General features: G+C 38.4%; 2 protein-coding genes across 8 annotated transcripts in view; one reads left to right on the plus strand and one right to left on the minus strand.

Annotated features, from left to right (window-relative positions):
- Positions 1–1,826, plus strand: part of LOC127430420 (septin-8-A-like) — a 69,411-nt gene extending 67,585 nt beyond the window's left edge. The window contains exon 10 of one of the 2 annotated variants that reach the window (XM_051680173.1): positions 1,615–1,826. In XM_051680173.1, the coding sequence (XP_051536133.1) occupies positions 1,615–1,780 (166 nt within the window). In that variant the 3' untranslated portion in view covers positions 1,781–1,826. The remainder of the gene's footprint in view (positions 1–1,614) is intronic. The other variant, XM_051680174.1, reaches the window with a different exon arrangement.
- On the minus strand, positions 1,690–18,267 carry LOC127430444 (cyclin-I-like). 6 transcript variants are annotated; one of them, XR_007895448.1, is made up of 10 exons: positions 18,146–18,267; positions 17,958–18,027; positions 17,185–17,338; positions 16,998–17,041; positions 16,872–16,908; positions 10,291–10,425; positions 9,754–9,828; positions 9,482–9,608; positions 7,689–7,829; positions 1,690–1,830 (listed from the first exon to the last, which is right to left on the minus strand). XR_007895448.1 is itself a non-coding variant. In XM_051680211.1 (9 exons), exons 3-9 carry the CDS (start codon positions 17,296–17,298, stop codon positions 7,813–7,815), a joined length of 549 nt encoding a protein of 182 aa, XP_051536171.1. In that variant the 5' UTR covers positions 17,299–17,338; positions 17,958–18,027; positions 18,146–18,267; the 3' UTR covers positions 7,672–7,812. The 6 variants fall into 6 exon arrangements, 4 of the variants coding, with proteins under 4 accessions (XP_051536170.1, XP_051536171.1, XP_051536169.1 ...); XM_051680211.1 differs by lacking the exon at positions 1,690–1,830 and having other exon boundaries at positions 7,672–7,829; XM_051680210.1 differs by lacking the exons at positions 1,690–1,830; positions 9,482–9,608 and having other exon boundaries at positions 1,837–7,829; positions 18,146–18,266.
- Positions 18,268–19,187: the final 920 nt, after the last annotated feature.

The raw sequence follows: 19,187 nt of genomic DNA on the forward strand, positions 1-19,187 counted from the left end.
ATCATATCACTTCAGAAGACATTAATTAAAACACTGGAGTCATATGGATTACTTTTATGCTGCCTTTATGTGCTTTTTGTAGCTTCAAAGTTTTGGTCACCATTCACTTGCATTGAATGGACCAACAGAACTGAAATATTCTTCTAAAAATTACAATTTGTGTTCTGCAGAAGGAAGTAAGTCATACACATCTGGGATGGCATGAAGGTGAGTAAATCATGAGAGAATTTTCATTTTTGGGTGAACTATCCCTTTAAGGCATTTACATGACCACACATGTTGTCAGCTTATAAGCATAATCGGTATAGCATCGGTATAGGATCGTGCAAGTAAACGTGCTCAGTACTGACATGTAAAGTAATGGCTTTCATTTATCAGGGTAATGTCTTAAATGGTTGAAGCAAAAAATGATCAGCACATGTAGATTTTTGATCATTAACCCAATTTACCGCCATTCTTACAGGGTTATCTAATGTGTGCATGTATTGTGCGCATGCCCGTTCACGTTTTGGAGTCAAAAGCAGAGAAAACCTGATAATAATGAATCTCATATAATCACAGGTGTGTGCATGCAAGCGCACTCATTGATATCAAACTTGGCGCAATGCATCATATTTGAATTGAGCGCAAGCAGAAAATTCCATTCCGTTCATCACACAATGCTATCGTATGACTTCAGAAGACTTAGCACACAAGTCAACATGGACAACTTACTGTAAATGGTATCTTATTTTAGCTCGGCAGCCACCGTCGCCACTATGGATAAGAGAATTATATAAAAATAATTCTCCTTTTGTGTTCCACAGAAAGAATTTTACACGGGGTTTAGAACAACACGTGGGTGTAAATAAGATGACATAATTCTTATTTTTGAGTAAACTATCCCTTTAAACTAAAAATCAATCAACCGTGATAGAGTACCACATGACCCAAAATGTAAAAAATGTATAAGGAACTTAAAATTATTTAAACACGTACACAAGATTAATATGTTTAATAAGTAAGATTAAACAACAGGAGAAAACATTTTAATTTAAGTTACTCTTTTGGGAAATCCTCACGTTTAGAATATGTTATGTGTAGCGTATTTTTAATGGGATGTTGTTCATAACTTCAAGTTCACCTGTTCATTCCCTTTATTATCTGTGCAAATGCAAGATGTAGATATAGTTGATTAATGTCGCATATATAGGATGCATTTGTGTAAGGTAATTAACCCTGTAATAAGGTTCATTGTACGGGTGTTCAGCTCTTTCAGCTCGCGCAACTCAAGCGGGGTAATCCCCAACATACAATGACTGAATTATTGCAATTATTCTGTCTAGATTTTTCTTTAAGTAAAATAAAAAGCAGTGTTAGTGCATTGTTAATATCTTGCAATATAATTTATTTCTTGTCACATTTTTGTCAACAGCATGTTTTAATAAAAATTTAATGATAATTGTCATGATGCTTTTTTGTCTTCATCATCGTTGCCAAATCAAAAAACCCTTTGTCAACAAACATTTTCTTTAATCATTTAGTTGATGAGATCAGCACTACACAAGTGTAACAAAAAAAGACTTGTGATGCTCACATTGATGTATACTTCATGCATACCTGTGCTTTCCTCAGCAGGTCGGTAAAAACGGAGAACCAATCAGGCGTCAACCTCTCCAGCTCCAAAGTGATGACAGCCAAAGCCAGTATGGAGCCCTTGAACTGCCAGAGCTGGTGGCAGGCCATACAATGCTGTACCTGCCTGGTCCACAATGACACCTGGAGGCAAGGCTTCTTCTGAGATCCGGCAGATGTGAGATGAGGGTGCCTGGACATCAACAGGCCATGGAACTGAAAAACACATTATCAACCAATAAAAGCTCAACCAATAGAGACAACACCAAAACTCCAATAATTTACTACAGAGGTGTGGGTGTGTATTTGAACTCTCTTGACAAACGATTTCTGTGTTAAACCCTTCATAAGAGGGATGTGAAAACTTGAAATGTTGAAATGTTCTGTGTTCTTTAGTCTCGGTCTCTAACAAGACACGATAGGATTCCAGTGACAAGCAATTTTTCTGTCTGCAGTGAACGCAAAACTGCTGCACGACGTGGCACAATCACAGCCAATCAGAACATATTTCATGTTTAATGTCCAGTTATGTGGAGCAGGATTTGGTCCAATTACAGTTCAAAGTGGGTGGGCCTACCGGGCATGACACCACAGAAACAGGGTGCAACACTTTTTCAGCCATCTTGGTTCCGAAGGTATTTTTCCCCTTAATTTAATTAATAGGGATTTCATAAGTGTTCTAAGACATGAACTAAATCAACCAGCTCTGAGATGAATCACAACATTACAAACTTTGATCTGAAATAAAAAAGTATTTGAAAATCACAAAAAAAAAGGCACAAGACTGTGTACTTAACATCGTTAATGAGGGAGTGAACTACAAACCATTTAATTCAATTCAAAATGTTGGAAAAAAGTAAAACTATTGGATTTAAAGTTGTTGATTGTAAGCAGAGAAAACATAATATTTAGATATTTGCAAATATACAAGTAGTTTGAGAGTGTAGGAAGACCAACTCGATCACTGCAGAGCTCCTTTGGCATGCTTTGTTGGCTGCAATTTTCTGATTGGTCCATCTCTGTTCGAGAATATGGGTAGTGTAGTTCCTCACCAGGAATACTGCTATTTAACATGATTTCGAAAAATTAAAGTTGAAATAAGCAGACTAATGGCCTCAACAGAAGTATATACACCATCGATTAACAACCTTGAAGCTCATGGTAGGTCCATCTTTAAAGGTTTAAGTTATTGTTAATAAACAATTTCCCTATAGAAAAAAAATGAATGGGACTTTTACTTCCGGAACCCGACTGTTGCGTTCTCTAGAAATCAAACACTGGACAAAATGCCCTGTTGCTCATTGCAGTTGTGGCTGGTTAGGACTCAGATTTACATGGAAGAGATACCCTTTCTCATTTGTGGTTTTATCACATCACGTCTGGTTAGGAAAAGTGTTATTCAAGAAAAACAAAGAGATCAAATCTGCATGCAAATCATTTTTTAATCCATTACATCAATTCTCTCATTGAATTTAATTATCCTATCGAATGGTTACTAATGATTTACATACAAACTGTTCTGCTTGTGTTTAATAAACAAGGTCCCATGTTTTTACATATAATACAAGACCTTTAGTCTTGCTCTGTTTACTGAAGAGGAGCCATGTTCAGTTCATGGTTCTACAACTCAATCCAGGTAACAGTTGTGATTCTCTTGAATGCAGGACATTAAGTTAAAGTCAACATGAAATGGCATTCGTAACACAATGTTTGTCCATAATGTGATATTTTTGCTAGGGCTGTCAATTTATTGCATTGTTAATAAGTAATATAAAAAAATAAATTCACACACATAAAAACCCTCACCAAACCACACTCACTGATAGCAGGTAGCACAGAATGAGACAAGAGCCATTCATACAAGATGCATTCTCACTTTTAAAAACAACTGGACGATGCACACAGTTGTGCGTGGATCGTGGAGAGTAGCATGAGCCTCCACATGTTGCGAGTCTCCACGGTGTCATGCACAACGAGCCACGTGATAAGATGCGCGGACTGACAGTCTCAGAAGCGGAGGCAACTGAGACTTGTCCTCCACCACCTGGATTGAGGTGAGTAACAGCGCCACCACGAGGACCTACTAAGTAGTGGGAATTGGGCATTCCAAATTGGGGAGAAAAAGGGGATACAAAAAAAAAAAAAAAAAAAACGCACAGACGGAAAACAAGAACGCATCCTGTGTGAATGGCCGTTAACTCTACACTTCTGAGAGCTTGAAAGTTTGATTGCCATGGACTGGAGGTCAGTGATAGGCTTATGTTCAATGATATGGAAATAAAACCAAAAATAGGCCTATGTTGAATTCTGAAGCAACTTTTTGTAATGTCTATTTAATGATTGACTAATCTTCCAAAATAATGTAGCCTTATGTCCCAAATTATCTTCATTTGGGGGTCTTTTTGAAACTGCAATTAAAATTCTGATTGACAGCTCTTGTATTTACAGTGGTGGAGCAAGATTTTACAGGTTGATGAAACATGAAAACAAACATCTTATTTGAATAATGTGCACTAAAGTATCGTGCACAATAGGAGCAGGAATGTGCATTAAAAAAGTAAATGTTGTCAATTTAGATTTCATGTTGACTGAAAAAAAGCCATGTTGATTGAATAGGAATGACATGATTGTTCAGTATAGTTAAATGTGTACTGAGGAAGTTTGATTTTTCCTTTGTATCTGACTGTATGCGAGTGTCTTCACATTACTTATCAAAGGGAAGAGTGAGTGACATGGACCTAATACAGGAAGATACATAATGGATATTTATTTGGGAAGTTTTATGGAAATTTATTTTTCTATGCTATTAGATATTTTTTCATTTCACAAACAATTATATTTAATTATTCTAAGTATTATATGACATTATATATCTACATCGATCAGCCACAACATTCAAACCACCTGTCTAATATTGTGTAGGTCCCCCTTGTGCCACCAAAACAGGGCCAACCCACATCTCAACAGGGCAAACCAGCCCATCCGGCACCAACAATCATGCCACGGTCTAAATCACTGAGATCAAATTTTTTCCCCATTCTGATGGTTGATGTGAACATTAACTGAAGCTCCTGACCCGTATCTGCATGATTATGCACTGCAGCCACACGATTGTCTGATTAGATAATCACATGGATGATTGTTGGTGCCAGATGGGCTGGTTTGAGTATTTCTGTAACTGCTGATCTCCTGGGATTTTCACACACAACAGTCTCTAGAATTTAATCAGAATGATGCCAAAAACAAAAACATCCAGTGAGCGGCAGTTCTGAGGACAGAAATGCCTTGTTGATGAGAGCGGTCAACAGAGAATGGCCAGACTGGTTCAAACTGACAAAGTCTTCAGTAACTCAGATAACCGCTCTGTACAATTGTGGTGAGAAGATAATCACAGAATGCTATTCTGAGATGCTGTTGGCACTGTTTTGGCGGCACGAGGGGGACCTACACAATATTAGGCAGGTGTTTTAATGTTGTGACTGATCGGTGTATATATGGCTTTTATGGGTGAATCTCATGGAAATATGTCCAGGTCACATTTCTCCCTAAAATCAAAAGGGGAAAAAAAATAAGAAATTATAGTTTGCATGAAGGAAATGAAGCACATTTTCAACACCATCAAGATTGTTTGCATTGTGTCTATTTTTAAAGTAAAAAAAAATATTACATTTAAATCAGCATAAATTAAAGGCAGTACAACACTACCATGGTATATAAAAACACTAAAAACAATGAAAATAGGATTTATTTTTGCACTGTGGTAATGAGAATTTTGGGGGAAAGTGCTTAATTGTCATGAAAATAATGTTACAATGCAAAAAATGATCTTTAAATAGGCTTCATTTTCTTTAAGAACATTTTAAATTCTGAATTCTTTTTATTTTGTAGTGAAATATGACCCGGATGTGTTCTTGACAGGTTTCGTGAGTTTCACTTATTTTTTCTTTACTAAAATTACTTTTTAATTTCAGGGTCTTTCAGGAGAAATTCTTTTAAAATCAGAGGTATTTTTTTTAATGGGGTCTCGTTCCATGTTCTTTACATTTCTAATGGCCATTTTATTCCCCTCTGTGCTGTGCCAAAACAGCCATGTAGCACATTGTTCATTTAGACAAGGAGCAATGAAACCCTGGGTGCAAAATTCTTAACTGTTGTTTCCATGTTAATTGTTGGTTTGATTGCTAAATGCCTCAACCAACTGTGTTACACTAGCTCGTGCCAAGAACATCACTCATTTTGTTTGCTATTTTAACTGAACCCCTCTAAGCAGAGTTGGCCAAAATATAGAATTTAAGTATATACAAATATAGAACAGTCTCCCTTTCGATTCATGAGTGTCAATTTGAATTGAATTAGCTACACAGAATGTCGAATCGGAATTTGAATTGGGGGAAAAGGAGGAAAAATTTACTGAATTGCAATTCAAAAGACATTCAACACAGGTTGTGAGTATGATAACATTGTTATGGGTAATTTATACTGAAAGTGAAATGTATTCTTCCCAACCAAGTCAAAATGCAGTAACTAATAGGGCTGGGCAATATATAAAATATTCACGATATAATCACAATGATTTTGCTGACGATACAAAATTAAGCAATTTCATGAATATCGCAATGATTCTAATGTGCTTTTTATTTGTCCAATAAAGTTCATAAAGAGTGAATCAGTAGACTAATTTCACAATTATTAACATCAAAATGGCAATGTAAAAAATGTAAAAGGCTGTGACTACAGACGGATTGGCATGTTCTGTGCGTGCTTTGCTTCAGAATAAATGGGTGACGGGCTGATCTGTGCATGCGAGGAGCTCATGGGCTCATGTTTTTAGCACTTTTAAAGCGCTTCACATGCATTGTGAAACAAAAGTACTGCATGATGAAGCATTTGCACAGTTCCCAACATTAGTAACCACTACAAGTTATTATACAAATCTAAAAAGGCAGCACAGTATAACAGAAAAGTAGGAGATATCAGCGTTTCACCAGTTGCGGAACATTGTAAACTACAAACTGCAATTTAAGTGTCAAAATAAAAGTTCCAGGTGAAGGTGAAGTAAATTGGAAAGAAATATATTACTTCTATATGAAACAAATCTAATCCTCAAAATAATAATTATAAATTCAGTATTATATTATAATAAACTTGACTGGGTGTATGTATAATTGTATATAAGATATAAATCTAAAAGTGCCTCAGTGAAAATGATTATCTTTTTCACCCTTGTGTTAATTTAGTAAAAAAAAATTAAAAAAATAATAATTTCAGATCAAATACATAATTGAGATATATTTTGAACATCGTCAATAGGCTGAAAAATAGAAATAATTTTTGTAGCCATAACGCCCAGCCCTAGTAACTACGTCAACACTGAAACTGAGAAAAATGGCTTCAAATGCGCTTTACAAATATAAGACAGTAAAGGACAGATCTTGGGATTTTAAGAATCAATATTGAGATCGTGCAAATGAATATCACGATGAATCGGAAAATCAATTTTTACCCAGCTGTAGTAGTTACTACGTTTTGCCCTTGCAGGCAGTATTATTACAAAGTACACTTTCAGCACCTACATGAATCTCAATCCATTTTAATACAACTTCCTTCAATTAAATTACGATTCTGCATGTTTGCTACCTCAATTCAAATTGAGGAGCACAACCCTGCCAGTATGAAGGAAAGATTCAGTGTTCCAATGGAAGATTATTCCTATTTCTGAGAGTTTAATTGTATAGGAGAGTGAATACAGAATAACCAAATCTTTCCTCCCTTCCTTTGCAGGGTTATCTAACTGCTTTACTGCTACAGTACAAGCCAGATTAGTGCCTTGGTCAAGTATGCACTGCACGCAACTCTTATTGCCCTAAAGATACTGTAGCTTGCTGGTGATGAAGGTTTGCACAATCACCAGCAGCTGCTGATTTTCACATGTACAACAACGTCAAGGACCAAATCTTAATTTTTGCTAATGTTTGCAATGGCCACCTCAAAATGGTTGTATGTTCTCTCGTGCTTTTTGTACTGTTGAGTTCTGGTCAGAATACAACAAAGTGGACGCATCAGCCGCTACTTACGATGTGAATGAAATCGATCGGTGTTGCAGTGTAAAGGTCCCAATGCAGCTTGTTTAATATGATTCGTTCCATGCGATGAATCTCTGCTGTTGAGAATTTGCATCCGCTTTGCTCCAGCAGGTCTTTAACCGATGCGATCACCTGTTCGCCAACAAAACAGAACAATAAAAGCACTGGAATGGTAAAATGCTGTGTGGGCTGTCTTTATTGTTGCACCACAAAAAAAAAATTTTTAAATAAGGGGGGAATTCACCAAGAATGGAAGCAGTGCTTATTTGCACATGCTGTGTAACGTTTTAGTGCTCGATTTACTAAAGAAATTATTATACAGATCAGGCAAATGCACAAACAAGTCCACAAAATTGCTAGAAAACGTACACAAACATCTCTTTTAAATGAAATTATGTTTATATGGTAATAGCATGATATTTATTTTGCCAGGCAAACAGCACAGTTTTTTTTTAATAAAGCGCAATCTATAATAAGCATAATTTACATAGAAAGGAGGCGTGGTTGCTCTGAAAAGAATGAAAATGACTTCATTTAAATAATCACTATTTCAGCACTAATTGCATTTACAGTCATTAAAGGTGCCCTCAGTAATTTTTTCCCCATTAAAAAAAGTTTTACTCCTAAAGAAATTACTTGTAATTTTGAAACATACGTGTAAAATCATGAGATGAGGACTCTAGTCATATCAGTAACCTCATAAAAGCGGTTTTATTCTACATGGGGAAGGGGCGTCCTCATGGGTGCAGCCATATTAGAATAACATGACCAGCTGAATACTACTCACTTAATCTCAGTAACTGTCTTGTTATTGGACACTTTCACTCTTGGATTAAATTAATCATGGCTGATGTAAATAGTGAATTTCTACAATGGCATCTGTAACTGAAAACTATTGATTTTGAATGATGCAGCATCCACACCACTAGGTGTCAATGTAAGTCCAATATGACAAGCAAAATGTTACTGAGTGCACCTTTAAACAGGATTGTGGGGTGGGCAGTGAATAAGACGCAGGTTCTTGCACGAAAATGCTGCAAAAAATAGTTGCAGGTGAATTCGCCCCATGTATATGAAATTTTGTTTGATTTTGTTAAAAATAAAATAGAAGAACAACAAAAAAAAGAACTACCATGAATATAATCAAACTGTTTTAATTAAAACATACTGTTGACTTAAATATGAGTAGCAAAAAATAAAACAAGATATTACTAATGCACTAACAATGTTTTATTTATTTATTTTTAAAGAAAGAATAATCTAGAAAGAACTGATTCAAAATAATTCAGTCATAGCATGCATGACTTCAGGAGAGTTCTCATATTGTTTAATCTTGCACATTAAACATTTATCTTTAATATGTTTGATACTGTGCATGTTTGAATTGTAATTCGTTTGACATTTTTCAAAATATTTGAACATTTGGTTAAAGTTTGGTCTGTTAGAGTTTAATACACGTCTTTGTCATTTTACACATTATCCATAAATAAAATGTTATTTTTGTTTACTAAAATTAGGACTACATGCAATTTTTGTCAGAAATAAATTCAATAAATTTAATGAATATGACGTGATTAAATACTGACTGAATTAGGACATTTCCATCAAAAGACAAATTATGACTAAAATAAAAATAACGGTGAAAACAGACCTTTGATGACGCCATATTTAGCAGTATAATTCTAGCAAACTTTATATTTTACAAAGTGATATATTTAGTGTAAATTTATAACACTATGCTTAGTTACATTACCCTGGAATTAGTTTAAAAGAACTATAGTTACCACAGCTGCGATGGAGTTTCTTTTTTACAGTAAATTCTTTCACCCTTCTGACTGTCGTAATCCATCTCTCTCTATTTTTTTCCCTCTTGTAGCAAGTCGTGGAAACATAAGTGGATTTTTTCTTTTGCTGTTGGATTGAATGGATCAGCAAAAATCATATTTGCTGTGGTCTTCCAGTTACCGCTATCAAGGTGTACCCTGCAATAATTAACTTCCACATTCAAAACCCGGAAACCCAGAGAAAGTTCTATAAACACTGATGTATGTCTTGCCTCATCTTCTTCATTGATTTTTGCAGCAAGGATCAGTGAGGTGATGGCCATGCATTTGAGGTATTTCAGCTGAGTCTGTGAAGAAAGGGTGGAAATAAATTAAACATCTGCACATACCTGAGTGACTCCAGCCAGGTCTCCTAGGCAACCTAATTGGCCTGGTTGCTAGGGAGGGTAGAATCACATGGGGTAACCTCCTCGTGGTCGCTATAATGTGGTTCGCTCTCAGTGGGGAGCGTGGAGAGTTGTGCGTGGATGCCGCGGAGAACAGCGTGAAGCCTCCACACGCGCTATGTCTCCTCGGTAACGCGCTCAATAAGCCACGTGATTAGATGCCCGGATTGACGGTTTCAGATGCGGAGGCTACTGAGATTCGTCCTCCACCACCTGGATTGAGGCGTCACTACGCCACCACGAGGACATAGAGTGCATTGGGAATTGGGCATTCCAAATTGGGGAGGAAAAGATCAAATAAAAATCTGCACATGCAATCTAAACTGCCACCAGCTTTGAATAGTATGCAGATGTTCCACTTACTTTGACTGTTGCAAGCAAACGGTTGAGAACACACACTCCTAAAGCAAATGTCTCTGAGCAGAACTGGAATATGCAGCTCATTTCATGCATCCACACAATCACCTCCTGGTACTGAGATGGACTGATATCTGAACCCTGAGAAGAGATGATTCATCAGTTAATCAGTCAACTAGGTCACAGCCCAGAGAATTCCCTGGCCCGAGTTTGGCGATGGGGGTATGTGGCGAGCAGGGCGGGGCCGAGCGATGTCTGGGCAGAGCAAGGCCGGGAAGATAAGTGGTGAATGAGTTCCACCTGTGTGCCACACCGGTCTCGCGTTCCAGTGAGGGGCGGTGGGAGTATTTGAGGAGAGGAGACAGTGGCAGAGACGCATGGACCTGTGAGTTTCCAACGTGACTGCAGGGAAGCAGTGCGTTTGGTTTTGTCTTTTAAGTTGTATAATAAATGTTTACGTGTTTGTCAAGCCGGTCCCAGCTTCCTCCTTCCTATGCAGTCCTTGAACTTCGTTACAGCATATAAATAATGAATTTAAATAGAGTAATTTATAATTACGTAAATGTATTGTGCAACAAAATATAAAAGTTTACATTATGTTTTGAGTGTAATAAAGAAACAGAAAAATATAGATCTAAATTAACAATTTAAAGAGGGCTTTTGTTCCTTCGCTTAATAACTTTTTTTTCCCCATGATGTGGTTGACATTTTCTGTGGAATTCACCAACATATGCATAATACGAATTTGTAATGTTCAATCATAATAATGTAAAATGCGAGTTATATTTTTTAGAACTGCAAAAAAAAAAAAAAAGGGAAAAATAATATTTTGTTTCATGTTTGTATTTATCTTTCATTGTGGTTCTTAAAGGAATACTCTGGGTTCAATACAAGTAAAGCTCAATCGACAGCATTTGTAGCATAATTACCACAAATTTATTTTGACTCGTCCCTCCTTTTCTTTATATAAAAAAAAAGTACTAATCTGGGTTACAGTGAGGCACTTACAATAGAAGTGAATGGGGGCCAATATTTGAACGTTAAAATACTCCGTTTCAAAAGTACAGCCACAAGGAATCACAACGCCATGCAAGGTTCGGTCGTGTGAACGGCGAGCTCTGCGCACTTTTCTGTTCTAGGTTTGACAACATGTCAAAGAATTCAAAATCCTCGGGCTCTGGAGACATTAAAAGACCCTTATGTGCTCAAGCTGACACCCCCCTGTAGGCGTCGAGCCAGGTAGTCGATTTTGCCAGAGAGGTGAAGGAAATTCGGCGAGAATTGTTGCACGTACCGGCAATGCTGACTAAGGTCGTTGCTGACTTGGAGGATCTTGCTGAAATACGTCGATCGATCACGGCCATGGAGACAAAATTCACTGAGGTGGTTACAAGAGTGGGGGATGTCGAGAAACGGGTCGATTATCTGGAGTCATTGGAGAGGGAATTAGCTGCTAATCCTCTAGCGACCAAGGCAGATTTGGAGCGCGTCTGGGAGAAGTTTGAGGATTTGGAGAATCGTTACCAACGGAATAACGTCAGAATTTTTGGAATTCCTGAGGACGAAGAAGGTTGGAATATGGTGAAATTCCTGGATGGGCTCTTTCCGAGTCTGCTTGACATAACGGGCCATAAGCTGGAAATCGAGCGAGCTCAGAAGGTCCTGGCTCGGCGATCTACTGAGGGAGACAGGCCCAAATTCTGGCCAAATTTCTAAGATCATCCGATAAAGATCTCGTGTTATGCAAGGTGAGGAGTAAAGGAAGGATTTCTTGGAAGAACCACAGCATTTTCTTCTTCCCAGACTTTGTGAATTCGACGAGAGAAACATGATCGATTCAAGGAATGCAAGAAACACATCAACGGAAGGTCACTTTTGCACTGATGTTCCTGGCCAAATTGAGAATAGATGCTAAGGATGGCCGTAAAGTATTTACATGTCCTCAGCAAGCAACGTCCTTCATAAAGTCAATGGACTGAGTAAGTTATTTTGTGGTTCTCATGTTGCAGCCAAGTGAACCGACTCACTGAACATCCACTTGATAGTCTGGGGAAGCCGAGCGCCTTTGTTTCTTTTTGTGCTGGTTCCACCTACTGGCTGGAGTTTGTGTAGCAGCACTCCTTCGGGACAGTGTTGTGGATGAATCTGCATGTTCTTTGTGCTTATGCCTCCTATTGGTTGGAGTTTGTTTTGTGGAATATTTCTTGCAGGACATTGGAGTGATTGGGTCATTTGTTGCACTCGTGTAGCAGTTGAATGGGCCAGCTCACTGAACATTCGTTTGACTGTCCAAGGAAACTGAACAGCCTTTTTTTTTGTCTTTTTTGTTAAAATTTAGAGTTTAGAGGGATGGACGCCGGTTGGCGCTGTCGTGTGGTTAATGTGCACATTTTTCTTTTTTCTGCTTGTTTGGTTCGGGGGGTAAGTTTGGGGTTTGATTGTTGCACTAATGTAGAATGTGGTCTTTATAATTTTATTTTTGACACACAATTTATTTTTTCTAATAAGCCAAAAGTTAGTATGAGTGGATTGTCTCCCTCTATGTGGAATGTGAATGGGTTTGAAAACATCTTAGTCTCAGATCATACCCTGGTGAGAAAAATAAATCATATAGTTGGTGCTTTAATGTATCCCTTTTGCAAAATCCTGAATTCCAACAAATGTTAAAGGCTGAAATCAATGTTTATATGGAGACCAACTGGCCCTCAGTATCCTCTGTGGGCGTGGCTTGGGAGGCACTTAAGGTGGTTCTTAGGGGTCGGATCATCCAGTATGCCTCATTCACCAAAAAAATCCAAAGCACAAGAAATCGTGTAGTTGGAAGGGAATATTAAAAGTGCAGAGGCAGAGCTGAAGCGCCGAATGTCATCTGATGTCCTCAGAGAACCGACCCGTTTGAAATACAGATATAATACTATTTTGATGTGGAAGGTGGAGTTTTTGGCTATTCAGGGGAAGACAGTCATACTTTGAGTCGGGGGGACAAAGCAGGGAAGCTTTTGGCTAGATATACAAAGCAGAGAGAGTCTTTTTCTACCATTACCTCAGTGAAATTTGCTAGTGATTAAATTTTTACCTTGGCCATTGATATTAATAATGCTTTTAAAGAATTCTTGATCTCTATAGCTCCAAGTCTTCATCTACTGATGAAGATATTAGAAACTTTGTGGAACCATTAGAACTCGACAACTGAGCAAAAAAATTCTCTTGATTCTGGGAAAACCTTGAAGGAGCTTGGCGAGGTAATTAAGGCCTTTCCTACAGGCAAGGCTCCGGGGCCTGATGGCTTTGCCGCTGAATTTAGATCTTATGCTACACAACTGGCTCCACTTTTGTTATAAGTTTACAAAACCTTTAAGTTCTCAGGATACAGAGTGACTTGGTCTAAATCCTAAGCTTTGGCTCTGACAACGTACTGCCCAGTAACAGCTTTTCAGCCGGTCGCCTTCCAGTGGCCCAAACAGGGCATTAAGTATTTGGGCATTTTATTCCCAGCAAATTTATGTGATTTAGTTAGAGTTAATTTTGACCCCTTAATAAAAAGGTTTTCGAGCAACGTGGGCAGGTGGGCTTCATTACATTTATCTATGATTGGGAAGGTTAATGTTATTAAAATGAATTGTATTCCAAAATTCAACTGCCTGCTACAATCTCTCCCTGTAGATGTCTCCCTCTCTTATTTCAAGCAATTTGATAGCATAGCGAAGTCCTTCATTTGGAATGGTAAGCATCCCAGATTACATTTCAATAAGTTGCATAGGCCGATTGACAAAGGTGGGCTAGGCCTACCAAAGATTGTTTTATTATTATGCATTCGGTCTCAGACATTTAGCTCACTGGTCGCTTCCACCTGAGAAAGCCCCTCCCTGGTTTTGTATTGAACAGAAAGTTCTTGCCCCTATTTTGCCATTGCAAAGCCTTTCTATTAAACTAACCGGAGAAGTTACACCCAGTTATCTCGCATTTGCATGTGGTATGGACAAGTGTCTAGAGTGTTTAATTCAGACATTTATTTAAATGTTGCCATGAGCATATGGCTGAACCCAAAATTATGTATTAATAAGTCCCCTTTCTGCTGGTCAGAGTGGATCTGAGGGAGGTTAATACACTCTGTGACCTATATGAGAGTGGAGTGTTGAGATCCTTTGAAAATATGGTTCAACATTTTAGGATTCCCAGATCTCCGTTCTTTAGGTATTTACAGCTGCGCCACCTGCTCTGTACTATTTTTGGGAGTAGTATACACCCCCCTAAAGCGGCAGATACTCTGGAAGTGGTGATTACTGCTTTTGGAAAAGGTCGTGAGGCATCAGTGTATTACTCCCTGTTATTTCAGAGTCTGGGGGACGGAGCTTCAACTTCTCTTAAAAGAGACCTATTATGCCCCTTTTTACAAGATGTAATGTAAGTCTCAGGTGTCCCCAGAATGTGTCTGAAGTTTCAGCTCAAAATACCCCACGGATCATTTATTATACCATGTTGTAAATGCCTCTTTTTGGGTGGAATCAAAAACACTGTTTTCGTGTGTGTCTCTTTAAATGCAAATGAGCTGCTGTGCCTTTACAGCTCGTGCTTCGGATACTATAGCAACAACAAATCAGAACCAATATGACTGACACTGTAAATACCGGAGTTCGGCCATATATGTATGAGCAACCGTAAACAACACAAAACATAAGCATTTTGAGTTTTTGATAGTACTTCTTATGTAGAAAATCACTTCCTGCCCTCCATCTGCATTTCACGCCACAGCAATGCAGTGACATGACGTCATGTGCAAACAAGCTATAACGACATAGCTCTGGTCTCCGTGAATACAATCAGAGACAATGGTAACTTCAGCTGCATTAGCCGTGGAATCAGCTAACAAGCACATTCGGAAAGGCGATTTGCAAACATTCACAAAATATAAAGTGCGATACTAAAGCTGGAACACGAACATTTGGTACTGATCCATGCTTGAGTCAAATTTTTTGAAAATCCTGCTTTATATTGACCCTCATTCACAAAGCAGTCCGGTGTAAAATGATTTGCACAAACATACACAAATTTTGGTATGTTTTGGGGCATATTTTCTTCAAAAATAAAACCTGTCCACTGCATCTTCAGGGGCTCTGATGCCAAGAGTACATGAAGACTGTTCTGTTCACTTTTACTGCCAACAACAGAACACATATGACACTTACAAAGTTGAGACATTATTCTTCCCACTGTAGCCGCTCCAGCGCGGTAAAAAATGGCGGACTGTGTGTCGATCACTCAGGGGACGATCTATGATAATAGGGTGGAGTCAGTCACCAGTCATAGGCGTGGCCTGCTCTAAAGTGATGTCACTTTAGAGCGGATACAAAAACCAGTCATTTTGAGACACTGTTTTTGATTAAAAGAATTATAAGAAAGAGTGGGTGGACTTTTAACATTGTAGGGTGGTTGTGTACACACACTGCTGACTCACATTTATGTTCAAACACATTTATGTTAAAAGTTAATTTTGCATTATAGGTCCCCTTTAAGAGATTATGGGAGAAAGATTTAAACTTGGTATTGGAGGAGGGAGTGTGGGCTAGGATTCTAAAAAACGTCAAGTCTACATCTAGGAGACGCAAGGGTGCATCTGATGCAATTTCATATTTTACATAGAGTCTATTGGACCCCCTCTAGATTGTATAGGCTTGGTCTTAAAGACACACCCACCTGCTGCCGATGCCAATCAGAAGACAGGGACACAACCCATGTTTTTTGGTGGTGTGTTAAGATCCAAGACTTTTGGTTGAGAGTTCTGAGCTTTGTGTGTGACGTATTGGACACTCTGTATCTTAGGCGATGTGGCGGTCATTAATATTGGGGATAGTCATTTAAAAAGTTGGGTCCTAGCCGGAGTTATGATCGGCAGACAAATTATCCTCAGGGGGTGGAAGTCGGCTGGGGCACCCTCGTTTTTGGAGTGGTGCGGGGAGATGGGCGGGGTGGCAGCATTTGGGGAGGTGATTTTTTAGAAGGCTGGGAAAATGGGATTTGTTTGACAGGAAGTGGGGTGGATATTTGGCTTTTTTGGAGGGTTGTCGGGGAGGGGCAGTGGAGAGTGATTTCTGGTTTAGATGTGTATGTGCATTCTTGTTGTTTTCTCAAAGTATACTTTTTTTTTTTTTAATGTTTTTTTTTATTTTCATGTTCTAATTGTTGGTGACCACTGTAGTGCGTGTTTGTGTCGGGTGGGGGGGGTGGTAAATGTATATAATTGATTCCGTATTTTATGTTGTGTTTGTTTGGCTTATGAATGGAATCAATAAAAATTGTTAACAAAAAGTACAGCCACATGACAAACAATATGCATGTAAACATGATTTTAGTATGATAAAATCGCTTACTAACCTTTTCTGTGTAAAGTTATAACTAATTTTACAACTTTGTTACCATGACCATGTAATGTCAACAAACCCCAAAACGACTGTAAAACCTATGATTTAAACAACTTTACAGCTCAAATAATACATGAGTTTTAACAGAAGAATTAATGTAAATGCTTTCATAAAATTATAAGCTTCAAATTTCTGTGTTTAAACCCTCCGAAAACTGTCCTCATTCACCTCCATTGTAAGTGCCTCACTGGAACCCAGATTTTTGCTGTTTTAAAGAAAAAGAGGGACGAGTCAAAATTTAAATTTGTGCCAATATTATGCCTTATTTTTAGAACAATAAAACAGCTTTTGTACCTCTTTGTACATTTTAAAGGATAATTCCTAAGCAAAATGGTGATCTGATGACAAAAGTGGCAAAATATCAGTATCACCCTCTAGTTTTTTGTTAAAATCGGTATTGGTCAAAAATGATTTCTGCACCACCATGACAACTGAAAAGATCATGGGAAAGTCACTGGAACCTGTAAAAATGTTCTTGTACCTGAATGCAACCGTTCTTCAGGACTGGTGCCCTCCAAAGACGCATTTCTCTTTCCAGGGTGTTGAGCAACAATGTGCCCAGACGCCGATTCTCATCTTCACCTGGCGGTTTCATGGCTGTTCTGGAAACTAGTCTTTTCCAGTCAAAGGAATACCTTACGAAACATGCAAATTAGCAGATGCTTTAATCCAAAGTGGCTTACAGAACACTTATTTCAAGAACAGACCTCTTAGAGTAAGCAAGTAATGTCTTTCTCTCAAGGGGGCAAAGGTCAAAGCCTTATGGGGTCTGAACCTATAACATTGCAGTTATCAGGCCAGATCTTTCACTACAAGGCTGCAAAAACCCATAACAAGAAGTGTATTGTAGAAGATAAAACTGACATAGAACTTCAAATGTTCTGCCATGTTGCACTCAAAGTAACCGAGAAAAACAGTTCAACCTGCAAGAATAAGTTCTAAAAAACAAACAAAAAAACATTTAACTTCCGTGACACCTTGAAGTTGGAAAAATCAACATTTTGTTGTCTTTGTAATGAAAAAGCGTCACTTTCATGGCCTAACCCAGAGCATGTTCACATTTGTCTAATTAATTCGTGGAGAGTTGTACTGAATTATACGATGCATGAAAGTGTAACATCATCAGCAAATGCAACAGGAAGCAGAAAACAAGCAGAAAACAATTTGAAACTAACTGCACTCGAGCGACATGGGCGGGTCAATTTGCATTAACTTGTAAACAAAGGCACGGAAACTTTTTGCATAAAATATTACCTTTGAAAAGTGGAACACAGTCTCTGTCATTGGAGTCCACTACAATGTGCAAATTGTCATTCCTCCATGTCTGAAAAAGAATTGATTTGCTTATACAGCAGCGAAACAAAGATGGACAAAATGCTGTTTAGCTTAAAAAACAACAACAGAAACCCGACCCAACACACCCTACACTCTACTGTACATACACTGAAGCATGATATTTCAGATCAATATCACCTTTGGGTGATTTGTGGAGGGAAATGCTGTGTTGAAAACAGCGTCTACAGTTACTCCTAAACGTTGTGTTTTTGAACGCGTTTAACACCGCCCACCTATTTAAGTCTTCGGCATTGTCTCCGCCCATATGTTTGACTTCGCGCATCTATCTCCGCCCACTCGTTTAATATCTTGCTCTCGACTCCGCCCACACACTCGTCACGCACGTACCGACAGAACTGTGTTAGTGGGTCGCACATACGGGTTCTGTTATATAAAATGGTTGAAATGAGGAGGTGGTTCATTTGTCTCCATGTATTGTTCTCAGACCTACTTTGTTTAATCATATCACGGTTAGCGATATATTGAGGATTAATGGCTTAAAAAAAAAAAAAAAAAAAAAAAAACATCCAAGGAATTTGTCTTGGTGACAGAAGCTTCCAGTGCACAAACAATAAAACAACAAGACAGAGATAATAAAAAATAGAACAAAAATAAAAAGTGAATAGAAAATATAAGTATATATAGAAATACACAGTAAGACAACAGTTCAAAAATGTAGTGGGCTGGGTGGGTCCAGAGTGATTTTTCCAGCCCTTTTTCTCACTCTGGAAGTGTACTGTTCTTTTTTTCTATTTTTTGCGGATTTTCTCCACAATTTGGAATGCCCAATGCACTCAAAGTCCTCGTGGTGGCATAGTGACTCGCTTCAGTCCAGGTGGCAAAGGAGAAATCTCAGTTGCCTCTGCGTCTGAGACCATCAATCCGCACCTCTTATCGTGTGGCTTGTTGAGCGTGTTACAGCGGAGACCTAACATGTGTGGATTGGTTGCTTTGGAAGCCTGACTGGAGTCACTCAGCATGCCATGGATTCGAACTTGCGACTCCAGGTGTGGTAGTCAGCATCTTTACCCCGAAGTATTCTGTTCTCGAAGGGAGGGCAGGGGGCAACCAATAATACTCTCAGCAGTCCAAACTGTCCTTTGTAGTCTTCTGATGTCCAGTTTCATAGCTGAACCAAACCAGACAGTT

Source organism: Myxocyprinus asiaticus, chromosome 40 (genome assembly GCF_019703515.2).
Source record: "Myxocyprinus asiaticus isolate MX2 ecotype Aquarium Trade chromosome 40, UBuf_Myxa_2, whole genome shotgun sequence".
Classification (NCBI taxonomy): Eukaryota; Metazoa; Chordata; class Actinopteri; order Cypriniformes; family Catostomidae; genus Myxocyprinus; species Myxocyprinus asiaticus.